Source organism: Nyctereutes procyonoides, unplaced genomic scaffold (genome assembly GCF_905146905.1).
Source record: "Nyctereutes procyonoides isolate TBG_1078 unplaced genomic scaffold, NYPRO_anot_genome, whole genome shotgun sequence".
In the NCBI taxonomy this organism is placed as follows: Eukaryota; Metazoa; Chordata; class Mammalia; order Carnivora; family Canidae; genus Nyctereutes; species Nyctereutes procyonoides.
Window position 1 is genome coordinate 10,090,634 of NW_026575037.1, and position 16,773 is coordinate 10,107,406.

The following is a 16,773-nucleotide window of genomic DNA, read 5'->3' on the forward strand; positions in this document are numbered from 1 at the left end:
GAAAAGAGAGCTACAAGAATTTAGCAGAGTTTTAGGGCTCCATTTAAATAGGACAGAGTTAAGGGCAGGGTGCAGTCTCCATAAGATACCGGGATGCTATATGACAGAGCAGAGATGGAAGTCCAGTCACACACACTGGGACAACGCTTTGAAGAATGGAAGAACATTGTGATTCAGTGTACACACTGGTGTTTACTCACACCAGATACTGCAGAGCCAAGCTCTATGAAGGCAAGGCTGTACGGTACCATTTACTGAGCTGAGGATCCTGCCCTGGCCAGGATTAAAGTCTGGACAAGGAAACCAAATGCAGAATCAGATTGATTTAAGTAATTTTATTAGACAACTTTGTGAAGAAATAACAGTATAAAAATAAATAGAAACAAACTTGAATTTGAATGTTACTCTGCCACTTACCAGCTATGTATCTTTGAGTATGTGCCTTAACCTCTAATCTTCAACATCTTGGTGAAAATATACTTTTGGCTTTGACAATTAAATATATTGATATTGATGAATATGAAAATGCCAACTAAATACAGTTCTTGACCCAGAGAAGGTGCTCAATAAATACTATTTTCTCTCATTTACAGACCCCAACTGAATATTATTCAATCTCAAAATTCCATTTCTCACTACTGATGATATACATATACTGTATTCATTTCAGAAAAAATACTTCAAGGCATTTTTATATATTAATAACTTCCTAAGCAGGACACGTCCATTCTTTTGCCTCATATTAAAATTTGTGGCAGAGCTTAAAAGAAATTCATTCAGAATCCCAAAGAAGAGCCTTTGCTCTATCATCAAACCACAGACTTTAGATTCAGCAAAGAGCTGGCTCTTCAAAGATTAATGCAATGCATCCCTACTGCTCATCCAAATTGTCATCTAGTTTTTCATTTGAATTATTTCTTTTCCTGTCCCTCAGATGAGTATGACTTAATCTCCAAAGCATGTATGATGAACACATTACTATTTCCTCCTCCAAGAATGTGATGTTACAATGTGGGGCCCCATTCCTGAGCTGGATAAAGCAGAAGAGGTCATATTTCCAGTCTCTGTACAGTTCATTCACTAGTTTAATTTCACACAGAGCACATCTCTGTTCTATAGCCACAGACAACATTGCTTATCTTGGCAGCATTCCTCACAAATGTAAAACTTTGAACACAGATAAGTCCAGTGACATGGCAGATGACTCAGTGCAAATTCAATCAGCAATGACCAAAAAAAAAAAAAAGTCACAACCACTAAGTGCTATTCTAGGGTGAATCAAATGAATCACCTTTGTACTCATAGCTAGCAATATTTTGGTAGATGTTATAATTTAGATAAACAACATATTACTGTGAAATAGTGATTATATGATTACATAAATACTATGAAAATTTTTGTCGACCAATCATCATGTTTCTATTTCAACATGTGTCCAGCAGTATGCCCATGCTTTGGGTTTATAGTGTAGTAGAATTAAAATTAATGAACATGATCTCAAGGACAGAGTGTCTAGTTAAAGAGAGAGAATCCCCATTCCTGAAAAAAAGAACAACCCCAAATAATTCCCCCATTGAGCACTGACAGCACAATGTAGATAGAAAAGAAAGAGACCAAAGTGGGCTAGAAGGTTTTGAAGTGTTCGTGGCCATCCTTCACAGGTCTGAAAGAGTAACATTTCTAAAAAATCCAACCATGTGACTAGTCCCACCTAAAACCCTTCTTCATTGACTCCTCAAGGCCCACAGAATAATTTCTGAAATTTTGAGTAAAGCACATAAGACTTTTCATTATTTGCTCCCTCTCAGTTTCATCCTTTGCGCCATTCCTTTTCTGCTAAAAATGCTTTCAATACTACCTTTTACACAGTTTTCCCTCTTCCAGGAATATTTTCTCTCATTCTTCTTCTAAAATCCCATTTGCAGGGCTAACTTATGCTTTTCCTTTAAGAATGAACTCAAGTGGGGATCCCTGGGTGGCTCAGCGGTTTGGTGCCTGCCTTTGGCCCAGGGCGCGATCCTGGAGTCCCAGGATGGAGTCCCGCATCAGGCTCCTGGCATGGAGCCTGCTTCTCCCTCTGCCTGTATCTCTGCCCTCTCTCTCTCTCTCTCTCTCTCTCTCTATATATATATATATATATATATATGTATATATATATATATATATATATAGTTAATAAATAAATAAAATCTTTTAAAAAAAAGAATGAACTCAAGTATTTGACTATACTCTGTGATTCAGAAATGGAACTTTTATTTATTACATTTTTTACTATGTGATAGCATTAGTGTTCCTTTACATCAGTTTTATTACTTTTTTCAAGATTTTATTATTTGACAGAGAAAGAGCACAAGCAGGGGAAGTGGCAAGCAGAGGGAGAGGGAGAAGGAGGCTCCCCACAGAACAGGAGGAAGCCCAAAGTGGGGTTTAATCCCAGGACCCATGGGACCCATGACCCAAGCCAAGGGCAGACTCATAACCAACTGAGCCACTCAAGTGCCCCAGTTTTATTACTCTAAATGATACAGAGACTAACAGACAAAACTGGGGGCTGGCTCAAGAGAGAGAATCTACAGGGAATCCCCACTGCATAAAACTAGGACCCCAAAATGTTATTCCCTCTACTTTAAGGTGAACTAAGAATGGCATGCCCTCTACAACAATGTCATAAAACTTGCTTATCTTAAAATATGGTACTGAATAGGGGCAAGGGTGAGTTGGGGAGGGGAGGGAGTCATTTCCCCTTGGAACTAATTACCATAAATACACCCATCCACAGACTTTCAGCCTGTAGTCACATTGAGTAGTCTGAAGAACTTCAAGCTAAGAATTTACTTTAAAGTGACTTCCAGTTGATAGGGCTCTCAGCAGTAAATGCAAATTCTCAAGAGAGAAAACTCCCTTCATTCCAAGAAAAGTGAACCCACAGCGAAAAGTCACAAAAGAAACAAAACATCATGGTCAAAAGGCAACAGAAAGAACAGATAGCGAAACAAGACCCACAGTTGTTAGAATTGCCAACTCAGAATATAAAACTATTATATTTAATATTGTTGGGAAACACTCCCCCTTGGGTCTCTCTTGCTTCTAGATGTCTTGCTTTCTCTGCTGAAAGATCAAGGCCTGGCTGGTCTTTATGCAGATCATTTTTCAGGCCTATGTTTGCAGTCTCTTGTTAACCTTAAAGGATAAGGTAATATCCCCCACTAGGAGAAAGTGCAAGCTTACTTGCTGTCTACTGTAAACTGTAAACTGATAAGTTTCCCAAAGTCAGTGATCCTCTCTGTGCAGGCAAGCATCTAGGCCCTGGAGGAACTGTGACATAGGGTACCAAAACAGACATGTTTACACTCTGGCCACTGTTTCTTCTGTCTCTGAGACACAGCAGTCTCATGTCTTTTTTCAGTATCTAACCTTGGCAAGTTAACTTGCAAATAGTATAAAGTCTCAGAGCCTTCACAGTTCTTGACAAGTAGTCTTCAAAAATAAAAATATGAATAGAAAGGAAGACATTAAGCAATGACTAGAAATTAAAAAAAAAACAGAACTTCTAGAAAAAAAAGTAGAACAATTGAAATTTAAAACTCAGTGGCTGGGTTAAAGAACAGATTAGATAGAAGGAAAGAATTAGGGAATTGTAATATAGATCTAAAATTAATCAGAACACAACATGGAGAAAAAAAGGTAGCAACTCAAAAAGAGAGGGTAAGGAACATAAGCAAAGAGTGAGAAAAACAAAAAATAATTCTTGTTGAAGTTACAGAAGTGAAATAAAGCAAAACCAATTATTTGAAAGGAAAATTACAGAGGTGTTTCCAGACTGAGGGAAGATGACATTCACGTATTTGGGAAACCCAATGAATTCCAACAGGTGAAATAAAAAGAAACCCACACCTCAACATAGAAGAATGAAATTACGAAACAGCAAAAATATAGAGAAGATCTAGCTAGTTAAAAAAGACATATCCATAGGAATAAAAATTAGACTTTTAGCTAGTTTACAACAGAAACACTGGAAAGCAGAGGACAATGGAATATTTCTAACGTACTGAAAGAGAATAACCTAGAATTCTGCACCCATCTAAACTATCATTCTAAGAGTAGGCTCAAAATAAAGGCATCTTCAGACAAAAAGAAAAAAGGAAATAAAGACTCTTGCTATATATAGTTAGACCTCAGAAAAGTAAATTCTAAAAAAAAGAGAGAGAGAAAAAACAAAATTATCTATGATGGAGTGATATACATCAAGAATTGATGAGTAAAAAATGAGTTTCTATTTTATAACAACTAGATTAAATAATTAAAAAATTCGACAATTACAAAAGTTGACAAAAATGTAGAATAAGAAAATTTATGCACTGCTGCTGGAAGTGTAAATTAGTACTGTTTTGGAATAACTTGCAATAACTTGCAAAACATAACTTGCATATTCAACTACAAAATTCATCTAATAGGTATTAATCTAGAAAGATTCCTATACATGGAGCACTCTTACACCAGGCACAGACATGTATAAGGATATTGACAGCAGATTGTTCGTAATGGCAAAAAAAAGACTAAGTAGTTGAAATATCCATGAACATAAATGTGAATAAATAAATCTTGGCATAAACACATAATGGCATATTATTCAACAGTAAAAATTAATGAATTACTACTAAAAATCTTAGAAACATGTTGAGTGCAAGAAGTGGGTCACCAAAGAAATCGGATCTATATCATATGTAAGACCAAATAACTAGCTTATATAACTAAACAATATTGTTTGGGGATATATATATATATTCAATAAAAACCTTTAAAAAGCTAAAGAATGATCAAACCAGATTTCAAGAAAATGGTTAACTTTGCAGGGAAAAGAATCAAAGGGACAGAGAATAGGCTCTGAAAGAGTCCACATATGTATTCAACATATTGATAAAGTTGCAGTTCTTAAGTTCATTGTGAACTCACAGTGTTTGTTTTAATATTATACTCTATAACTTACATGTATATTATTTTGTAGATATCAAATATTACAATGTAAAGAAATTAACATTTAGGAAAAAGGAAAAGGAGAAGAAAAAAACTTCCTTAATCATAGTTATGAAAAGCTCACAATAAAGTGGTGTAGGATAAAATATTGGTGAAATACTGAGGGTGAAATATTGAAGCATATCCATTAAAGTCAATGCTTAGACAAGATAATCACTGAATATCATAAAGATATTGATACTCTCCAAATTAATCAACAAATTTATTTCAATCCCAATCAAATTTCCAGCAGACTTTGCTTTTTCTCCAAATTCACAGAACTTAACAAGCTCATCCTAAATCCATATAGAAAATGTAACTTCCAAAAACAGCCAAAATAATTTTGAAGAGCTATAATTCAGTGGCAGCACATGTCCAATTAGATATCCATGTTTCCTTTAAAGCTAAAACTGTGGAGAGAGTATCACATCAACAGAGAGAGTATGTAAAGAAATATGATACATGAGAACATTCCTAACTACAGAAGAATTAGGGACGTTCAAAAAATGGTGCTAGGCTAACTGATTATCCATATGGGAAAAATTCATGTTAAAACAACAAGAGCCCATTTCAAAACAATCAGATTAACTGATATTTAAAGGGTCTGACAAGATCGGTAACTGGTGAAGATACAGAACAGAGGGACTTCTCATACACTGCTTGTGGGGGTATAAATTCATGTCCTCATCTTGGAAATAAATCTGATAATAACTAGTAAAACTGAAGGTTTTCATACTTTATAATCCAGCAGGCCACTTCCAGGTGCCTCTGCTAAAGAATATACTACACTACTTTGTATTGAAAAGTCCCTAAGAGTTAATAAGGGAAGAGAAACTAATTTGATGCAATAAATAGAATATAAAGAAGTAAAATGTGAATAAGCTAAAACTATATGTGTCAAGTATAGAAAACAGATAAGGTAGAAACTAAATGTTAAGTTTTTAAAAAGCTATATAGAAGTAGACATGTAGCATAAAGCTTATGCAAAATTTAAAAGATCTACATCAATACTATATATTGGTTATGTGGATAACAGGTATGTACTATATATAATAAAATATGTGTAAGAATGGTTAATGCCTAATTTAGGAAAGGGATTACCTTGGAGAAAAGGGGAGAAGAATAAAATTGGGTGGTAGAGTTAGCACTACATCAACGTAAGCAAGGCACTTCAAAATATAAGAACTCATTAACTCTCAAATTTGTGCAAGTACAGGACACAAATCTGAGGGTTTCCTTAAATTTGTGCCCTCAGCACCTCACCTATCTCACCGTAGTCTTGGTCCTGTTAGGCGGGATGCATAGAGACTTCAACTGCTCTCTGTGGAGCTTTATTCCTTTAAAAAAAAAATCTGTTGGGAAAAGATCCATATAGAGGTTTGTACTTGCTTGGGTAGCATTCACATGTTTAAAATGGCACTTGTTAAGTTACTTTCTTGAACTGGAATTGTCACAACATGTGGATATTAGACATTTGGACTCCAAACACAAGTGCTGTGCGGACTTGCTATAATGATCTCTCATAGAAGATTCTTTTTCTCTTTACATAATAACCAGGAAAAAGACATGTGACTGAGTTTGGCAGTGAGCCCCCCCACTCCCATGGCTTTGCATTTGGAGCAGATACATATGAGAATAAAGAGAGGGTGGGGGAAAAGATTGGAATTTATATCAGGGGTAGTGCCCTGAGCAGTTTTACTGACTCGGCTCCTGTCTCCTTTCCAAGACTTTCAAAACCTCTCATCAATTCTGTGAGCCTTCCAATATCCTCCAACAATTTCCCATTTTCCCTAAATTAGTCAGAGTGAATATCTGTTGCCTGCCACCAAAGAGCCCTAACAGTTACACTGAGCCTCATGCTGTCAAACAATAAATTTTTAGAGGTGCATGGGTGGCTCAGTTGGTTAAGTGTCTGCCTTCGGCTCAGGTCGTGATCCCAGGATCCTGGAATCAAGCCCCACATCAGGCTCTCCACTCAGTGGGAAGCCTGCTTCTCCCTCTCCCCGCTGCTCATGCTATTTCTCTCTCTCTCTCGCTATCTCTCTCTCAAGTGGATAAATAAAATCTTTTAAAAAAACAGTAAAAAAGAAAACTACAATTTTCTTAAAAACAAAACTGAATTTATGTAATTCCACTGTTATGACTGATCCTTAGAAATTAACTTTTCACCACAATTTGAATTCCCACTTAGGACTGATAAGATCCTACAAGGAGAATGTCTACTTGTATATTTTGAGCTCTGTCAATGCCACATCTTTTGGCTAAATCAATGTGGAGTTATTAATGTCCAAGGAACACACTCTTGACACTGTTCTCTGTTCATGGTTGGCCCCTGAATAAAAATTTGCCAAGCTAGCCTTTGGTGCTGACTCCACTAAGAGACTATAGAGTCTCAAGTCTAAGAAAATCCATCATTGTACCAACTGAGCCATTCAGAGTTGTCTTACCTCCTCTGTCTTTAAAACCTCCCATATCCGAGCATGGTCTTCCACCAGCCAGGGTCCTGGGCTTTCTACCTTGGTGGAAAGTTTGAATTTAGATGCCACTTGAGCAGGTTCTCCCACAGATTTACCCTCCATCTTGAAGGAGCCAGGCAGGAGGCATTACGGATCTGTGTGGAAGAATAAAGTGTGATCCAGGTTAAAACATGAATTACCATTAAAAAAAAGATATGAATGCAAGTTATTATGCGTGATTTGTGGATAATGAGACCATTGAAGACAATGTCACAACAGAAATCAACTTTGATGACCACTTTTTTACATATATTAAATATTCATTATTGCTATTTTAATGCAGGCTCCTGGAGGCAGGGGTGCATTTTGGTAAAGAATGAAATTTCTTTACCAAAAAATAGAAATTTTAAAGCAAAGTAAGAAGCATCATCTGCCTATTATGCCTGTATGTCACTTTTCCCTAGCCCCCCTCAGGAGGTGAGATGGAAATGGGTGCAGAGACAAGCCCAAATGAAGTTCTCGAATTTTCATGCTGTATATTGCATGTGGAAGAAGTACTGGCGTCAGGAGTCTTCCTCCTCAAACATCTATTGGGTACTTGTTTATATTAGGCTCCAAGCTAGGCATACACAAATCATTTGGTAATTTGGTTCTTAACCCTAAGAAACTTAATGTCCTGGGGCAGAAAGAGTTATAAACAAGTCATCACAATATGGTATATTGCCACATCTTAAATGCCACAACATTTTTTCAAACTGCAGTGGAAGCATGGAAAAATATTCTACTCAATATTTATTCGCTACATTACTTTCCTGAGCCTTAAGATTCATCAGCAGTTGCTGTAAAGACAATATTTTAAAACTGATACCAATCCTATAATGTCTTCTTCCTTGACATCTTTCCATCCACCACTGGCTTGTTTGGAATCATATCATGCCTGCTCCTCGCCATCCTGTCCCAAGGAATCTCCTGCCTCCATTCCCATCCTCCTCTATCCTTCTCAGAGTAATTTTTTTTAAAGTAAATCTAAAAATGTTGTTCCACCTACTTAAAATTTTCCCTAGGGACGCCTGGGTAGTTCAGCGGTTGAGCATCTGCCTTCGGGTCAGGGTGTGACCCCAGAGTCCTGGGATCGAGTCCCACCCCAGGTTCCTTGCATGGAGCCCGCTTCTCCTCCCTCTGCCTATGACTCTGCCTCTTTGTGTCTCTTGTGAATAAATAAAATCTTAAAAAAAAAAAACCTTTCCCTAAAGAATAAAATTTAAACCCCTCTTTGCCTGGCTTCCTCCACCTCCCTTCTTTCACCATACCCTTCAGCCTCCTCAGTCATCACTGCAGCCATCTGAAGGTATGTATGGATCTCAAATATATCCAGCACCTTAAGGCTTTGTTTCTGACATCTCTTCCCACCCCTGCTCTAAGGGAATAAAGACCCCTTCTCCATTGTTACTCCATCTATATACTCTGGACAGATTTCTATTGTGCCACCTGTAACATTTTTATTTACTTGCTTTCAACTCTATTTTCACCCTCTGTCTTTTAAGCACTAGACACTAGAGATGGCATCATATACAGAGTAAATACTTATTTTTTTTAAGATTTTGTTATTTATTTGTTCATGAGAGAGAGAAAGAGAGAGAGGGGGGCAGAGACACAGGCAGAGAGAGAAGCAGGCTCCATGCAGGGAGCCCGATGTGGGACTCAATCCCGGGTCTCCAGGATCACACCCTGGGCTGAAGGTGGTGCTAAACTTCTGAGCCACCCAGGCTGCCCTACAGAGTAAATACTAAAGCAATGTTTGATCAATTAGTTAATTCAGTAAATCATGAGAATCCAGTGAAAATGTGGCAGCAGATCCAATATATTCAAATAACAGATGTAAAAATCAAATTACCTCTTATTTTTCACTTTTTGATTGATTTAGTGGGCTATACAGTCTTCATGAGAAAGAGCCAAGTCATCCCCAAGCACCTAATTGCTCATTAGTACACAGACTAGCTTTCATGGAAATGTCTTCAAGAATTGAGCATGTCTGCAAAAAGCAGGTTTTATGCTCACATAACCTATTGCCCAAATAAAAGCAAACAGAAATGAGTATTGAGAAGCCTAGCAGGGCTAGTTGGTCAGAAGATTTGAGAAAAACATCTTTGGCAGCAGACTTCCTCCTCTGCTTCACGCGCTCCATCTGGAAACCACGGAGAGCAAACCATCTGCTTGCAGAGAGCAATGATGAGGAAACTGCTAACCAAAACCATCGTGCAGTACTTACACACATGGAGCCCTGAATACAATCCTACTAGGAGGCAGGAAACAAAACCTTTATAATTAATGAACAAAGTTCATGTGAGAGGATATGCTAATAAATGATGCTGACACATACAGGCAAGGAAATAAACAAAGCAAAGTCATGTGGAGGTTTCAGTCCCAAAAAAGGAAACTAAAATAAACAGGCCAAATGGAAACAGGCCAGATTAGTAGGGAAGGAAATTCCATCATTGTTATTGGAGATAATACTGTAAACAACAAATAATAAATCAAAACAAAGTGGAAAAGCTATATAAAATGGTTTTAGCTCTCTCTTCTGCATAACATGGAAACCTAGTTGGACAAAATAGATGAACTATAACATCTCAGGGTGAACAATGGAACATCTGTAAGCATAACGTATCCTGGTGACCCCACAGCTTTCACTCTACTGCTGCCCACAGCTGCTTTCTCATCACTACAGTGTGGGTGAGAGTTGGCAAATTTTCAGTATTGGACACTGAACTCTACTGTGTACTGACTTCCCACAGATTTTTCCTTGCCCTGTTTGGGAAGAAGATGCAATTTAATGAGCTTTAAACCATTATGAAGTACTTGGGAACTCATGATGGAAGCAGAGAGGCAGCCAGTGACTAGGATGCTCTTCAAACGTTTCGAGATCCTCCACCTCATCCGAGATTTGAGGTCTCTTCATCCATTCTCAGAATCTCTCCTCACCCACAAAACGAAATGACCATATATGCAACATATTTTGAGCTCCCATTGCATACCAGCCACCGTGCTAGGACTTTTGACATTATCTCTACACTACACAGTAACCCAGTCAGGTGGACTTAACCATTTTACAGCCCTGAAAAATTAGATGCAAGGCAGCTAACTAATTTTAATACACTGCTAGGAAGTTGTAGAGTTCTGAAGTTTATGCTTTCTCTCCTAGAAAAAGTTCAGCATAACTTCAAACCTTACCCTACATCCCCTCACGGGTAGAATGAGACCTCCCTCTCCTGCTCTTTCCCTCATGGATTAGAGTTAAGTAATGGATCAGTGTCTAAGCTCACTGGCCCACTAGTGCCCACTTGAGAGGTGGTCATGTCTAATGAGTATACAGGTAAGAGTGGGATAGATACAGAGAGGGAAACATCCTGGGAAAATAGATCATTCCTTTTCCATTTTACTCCCATCTCAACTCAATTTCTTTTTCTTCTTCTTCCTCTTCCTCTTGGTCTTCTTCTTTTTAACTAATCTCTACACCCAACATGGGGCTTCAACTCATAACCTGGGGATCAAGAGTCACATGCTCCATCAACTGAGCCAGCCAGATCCCTCACCCCCATCTCAACTTCTGACCAGGGTAGCTGTTATTGGTGTGACCTGCACAGTCACACAACACCCCATGCCCAGAAGGGCCCCAGGTTTGGTTGAATGTTCTATCAATGTGTTGAAACTTAATTTTTACACAAAAATCCCTGAATTTTCATTTTCCACTGGTCCTCCAAATTATAGCCAAATTCTGCTGCTGATCCACCTTTTTACCTCTTCAAATCTTAAGTTCCACTCCATATCTTCTTTAAACAATTCATGCATTTATGTATAGGTTTCCTATTTCCCTAAAACGAGCCTATAGTAGTCTATATAGTGGGGCTATTTCTCGTTAGAATGAAAATAAGAGGAATATGTAGACCTTCTACTACCTTTGATATGCTGCATATCTTACAGTTGAACTCCTTCCTGTCTTCTTTCTTAAAACACGTGGTCAAGGCTTACAAGCCAACTTCCCTCCAAATACCACTAATATAAGCCCATTCAATGAATAAGATGAAATCACTATAAACCTAAAGGCAGAATCTTCAATTCCACTTAATATTTGGTCTAAAATATCATAAGCCTATAAGATTTTTGAGGAATCCATTTTTGAAAAACCGTCATCCTAAAATACCTAATATCAACAAGACAAAACAAAATTTATTTATTTTATTATTTTTTTATTGGTGTTCAATTTGCCAACATATAGAAAAACACCCAGTGCTCAACCCTTAAGTGCCCCCCTCAGTGCCCATCACCCAGTCACCCCCACACACACCCACCTCCCTTTCTACCATCCCTTCAAAACAAAATTTAAAGTGAGATCACTTTAAAGTGAGATCAAGTGGTGAGATCATCCTTAAGTTAGAGGTGGGTTAGAGAAAGGAAGCTGTAAGTATAGAAAGACAAATATCTGATCAGAGAACACAAGAGCAAAATTTAGCTCAAAACCTTAAAAAGAGGGGCTCCTGGGTGGCTCAGATGTTTGAGCATCTGCCTTCAGCTCAGGTCCTGGGATCGAGTCCCACATTGGGCTCCCAGCTTAGCAGGGAGTCTGCTTCTCCCTCTCTCTCTCTGCCTCTCCCCCTGCTTGTGCTCTTTCTGTCTGTCTGTCTGTCTCTTTCTCTCTCTCTCAAATGAATAAATGAAAAATATTTTTAAAAATATTCAAGAGAAAGTTGCTAGAGAAATGCCTTTTGTAATTGTAAAAGGATTTGACTGTACACTGTCCCTACTTCATGAAACAGAGAAGTAAAATAAGAACAGGGAAGATAAGTCTGGTGGTATGGAAGAAAGATGCTTTCACTTGACACTGAGAACCAATTGCAGATGAGAAAAGGCCATGTAAAAATTCTTAAGATCATTTTGCTTCAAATCCTAGAGCCCTAACATTCCTACCAAAGCTTAAAGATTTGTGTTGCTGTTGTTGTTGTTTTTCAGTTTGGTTAAATCCAAATACCATCTTCTTTTTCTTTTTTCTTTTCTTTCTTTCTTTCTTTCTTTCTTTCTTTCTTTCTTTCTTTCTTTTTCTTTCTTTCTTTTTTTGAAGAGGGAGAGAGTGTGAATGAGTAGAATGGTGGGGGAGGAGCAGAGGGAGAGGGAGAGAGAGAGAATCTTAAGCAGGATCTACACCGAACATGGAGCGTGATGCAGCACGAGCCAAGATCAAGAGCTAGAGGCTTTTTATTTTATTTTATTTTATTTTATTTTATTTTATTTTATTTATTCATGAGAGAGACAGAATGAGAGAGAGGCAGAGACATAGGCAGAGGGAGAGGGAGAAGCAGGCTTCATGCAGGAAACCCGATGTGAGACTCAATCACCGGACCCAGGATCACACCCTGAGCCAAAGGCAGACGCTCAACTGCTGAGCCACCCAGGCGTCCCTAGAGCTGGAGGCTTAAGTGACTGAGACACCCAGGTGGCCCAGGGGTTAATCTTAAAAACATAAGTATTAAGTGATCATCTAAGAACATAAAAACTTGCCATTACTAGTATCTGTTGTTGTGATTTGATAAAAATTATCTATAATTCTCACAGATACAACCTTTTTGAAGCACGGCTTTAAAAATAAGTCCTAGGGCACAATTTCGCTGAAATCTGTATTTATTTTATTAATACCCATGCTGGATTTTGTTTGATAAATCAATCTCAACTTTACTGAATTTGACTTTCTCTTGTATCATAGTAAATAATATATGAGACATCCCACTAAATAATTATCTTTTTCCCCTCCCTCTTCTCCTTACATTTTTTCAGAAGGAAGTATTCAGAACCTATATACCATTCAGAACCTTACTGGAATGCTTTGGTGTTTCTAGCCTTTGTCTAGCAGAGCCGTGTTTCTCTTCTGCTCCTGCAGATTCCATTGTATGCATTGATAATACAGCATTTCTATTTGGTTCCCTTACACACATACACTCTTGCTTCTGCCTAGACAAATCTTTTAATCTTTTTAACTCAATTCAGATTTCTCCTAATCTTGAAAATGTCTGATATTTGCCCTACTCTAGTCTTCTTCCCATGATTACTTGTGTTTCTGCCATTTCTTTCCTCCTAACTTCTTTCATCCTCATTCTGCTTCCTAATGAGCTCAGGTTCTGTGCAGATAAGACAGGCTTCTTTACCTCTGGTTATCCTCAACTCTTTCACCTGAATATCTATGTATCAAGAACAGTCTTTGCATTTTAGTATGCTTTACGGGGTTCAGAATGGCATAGTACAAAGCACACTGGAATCCCAGGCAGGAGACCTGGGTTTAAATCATAAGACTACAGTAAGTTCTCTCTGTAACACTTGGGCAAACCATTTCACTGTCCTCAGCCTCATGTACCTCATCTTTAACATGAATAAATAGACCAATAACACCACTGAGACCCCCCGCCCAGAGATAAAATAAAGTACTCACCTCTCCCCCACCCCAAATATAGAAAGCAAAACTAATGTGCACTGAAGTATTTTTTCAGTAGAACTGAGGGATTTATACTACTAAACACAATGGTGAAAAGTGGTGATTTCCACGGGTCACTCGCATACTATACTTATGCCCGCATGATGCGTGCATTCATTACTCAAAAGTCAAACAAATGGTATGATGTTATCATAGCCCCTTGGCATTCATAGATTTAACACCTGAGTTGTGACTCTTCAGGAAGAACTCAAAATTCTCTAATGTGTAGTCAACTGTAAATTTTGCTGAGGCTTCGTAAGGCTGGTGTTTGGGTGAGCTCAGTGATCCTTAGCATCCAAATCTTGGTTCAGTGGTAGACATCTCTAATCATGATTGATATTGTGGTACTCATAAACTGGGGCATCCAAGGAGGTCATAAGAGACAGCCTTCCCAGTTGTAGGGGTGCATCACAGTGGTCTCTCCATTCTGAAAACAGAGACAGAAGCAGCTGTCCGGAATCTAGGATCTCTGTGCAGAAATGGAGACTAAAGCATAGAAAGACACCAGACAGAAAGAACTCCAGGGAGTCATGGTATACATTTCTAGCACTAAGCAGCACTCGTCCTGGGAAAGCAGGCACGTCAGATTGCTTCAGAGCAATACTGAAACATTGGTTGTGTTTGAAGTAACAATTTATGTCAACGTATTAGGAGGGCAACAGATCTTCACTGTCTCCTCCTTTGTGGGAACTCAGCAGCATTCTAGCCTCTATCAGGCAACTCACTTATATTCTGCGAATTGGTTTCTTTGGCTCTTCTCGATTTACTCTGGTCTCCACTGCTGGACTGCCAGCTCTTTGAGAGACTGAACATAAATGTATCATATTCCTTCAATTTTTTTCAAAAAGCTCAATCACCTTTAAAAAAAAAACATTTTGTTTTCTTTCCACTAAAAAAATATACTTCACTAGAGTAGCAGTTTAAGCATTTACTACTATGATGTATTTTGGAACAAATGTCAATCATTGGGCAACCATTTTCAGAGGAATTTTAATTATGTACTGTCTTCACTGAAACTGAACAAGGTTGCACAACAGAGTATGGAATCAGAAGTGACTTTCTCCGGGAGCAACTGTCTCCTGTTAAATGTAGAAAATTGAAGTAGTGCAAGACATTCCTGCTTCATTCAAGTTGATAGTTTTTAAAGGCTGGTCCAACTGCACTTCAGACTTCGTGAGCTACCACCTTCCCCTCCCCTCCACTGATAATCCTTGGCAGAAGTTTTTAATAATAACTCAAAAAAAGAAAAACCCAGACTGGGTTATGTACTACCCTTGTGAACCTCCCTGGAGAAATGTTGCTCTTTGCTTAGCAATTCCTGCTCAGCACAGAAAGCCAACACAAGGAAAACAGCTGGGCTCCCTTCCTTGTCTCCATTTAGTGCGGGCAGTCTGGAAACAGATCTGCACAGGCAGACATGGGGGAGGGAAGGGGGAGGATACCTAAACAGAACAGAGTCCGAGATCTAGAAGAATCCTTCAGCATTGTAAGAGAGACAGAAAGAATTCTAAGGGGCGGAATTTTTTATGGCCTGCATTTTTATCACAATAAAAAGCTCAGCGATTATGTTGCTTGAAAGCGCAGAATGAGATGAAACTGTAAATCACATGACCATTCCAGGCTCAAATGTTTCACAATTCTGTGGATTCCAGCTTTAACTGGCTGAATGAGGGCAAAATGCAAAAACCATCAGGGGAGCATCACACAGTTCAATAGTCACAGGCTAATCTTTATCTTCGAGTTGAAGGAAGTCAAGCTGACTCAGGTCGGAGTCATTCTTTAGGTCCCGACAATCACTATAGCAGTCCGGTAGCGATGTAGCATCCACCGTGCCAGGTGCCGGACTCGCACATCACGAGCATCAGTTCATCCTCAGAGAGACTGAGGAAAAGCTCAAGATCAAGAGAGGTGAAGGAACAAGCTCCAGAGTTTCTGTCAAGCTGGCCGGACCACAGAGCTGTGTCCTCACCGCTACAGACAAGGCCATACCTTAATCATCAATGTTCCACTCACAAAATAGCATCATATCAATGTTGAAAAATCTGAATTCCCAGGAATCTGGGCTCTTGAAAGGATTCAGAGGTGGGCTTCTCACAAGAGCCATGCAAAAATCTGAAAATCTCACATTCAGGGAAGGAAGTCTGTTGAGTTTATCAGTTAATGCACAAAATCATTTTAACTAACTTCTGAATAGATTGGCCTTTCCACATCTCCAGTTAAAGAGCAGTCTGTTCTCAATCTTTTACTTTACTAAAAACAGAAGTTTAATCTATTTAATTACAGTCACTTTATTAGACTATAGGATAACAGCAGGTCCCTATGGGGAAGGGGGAGATCTCTTAAGAAAACACTTCTGGGAGAAGCACATACAGTGAATTGGCACTAGGCCAATCCTCATTCTCTTTCCCAGTCTCTAAGCAGCAAGGATACCATTCTTTTCCCCCCATATATTCTTAACTACTCCTCTTTTTCATTAGATCAGAGAACATCTTGCCCCATATGGACAACTCTGATTAGTTTCACATAGTAATGATTAAATCTAGCTGGTATTGCTAAATACCCAGACACCAATTTGCTAGACTAACTAGGTGCAGGAAGCTTTATAATATGAGCAGCATCTTCATTTTCATCTAACTATGTTGTTCCTTCCCAGATCTTGGCCTCTAAAATAGGCATTAATGTCCATAAGTGATGCTAAGGCCAAAGGAATGGGTCCAATATTCATCCACCATGGGGGAGGGAGGGATCTGCATGCCTTGTGTTAGGGAGAGTTCTCCCACTGGCTCA

General features: G+C 38.6%; 1 protein-coding gene across 2 annotated transcripts in view; it reads right to left on the reverse strand.

The window, feature by feature from the left end:
• The window catches only part of RGL1 (ral guanine nucleotide dissociation stimulator like 1), a 256,134-nt gene that overhangs the window by 153,556 nt on the left and 85,805 nt on the right, over positions 1 to 16,773 (reverse strand). For both annotated transcript variants that reach the window (XM_055319220.1, XM_055319218.1), the window contains exon 2: positions 7,461 to 7,624. In XM_055319220.1, coding sequence (XP_055175195.1) covers positions 7,461 to 7,592 — 132 coding nt within the window. In that variant the 5' untranslated portion in view covers positions 7,593 to 7,624. The remainder of the gene's footprint in view (positions 1 to 7,460; positions 7,625 to 16,773) is intronic.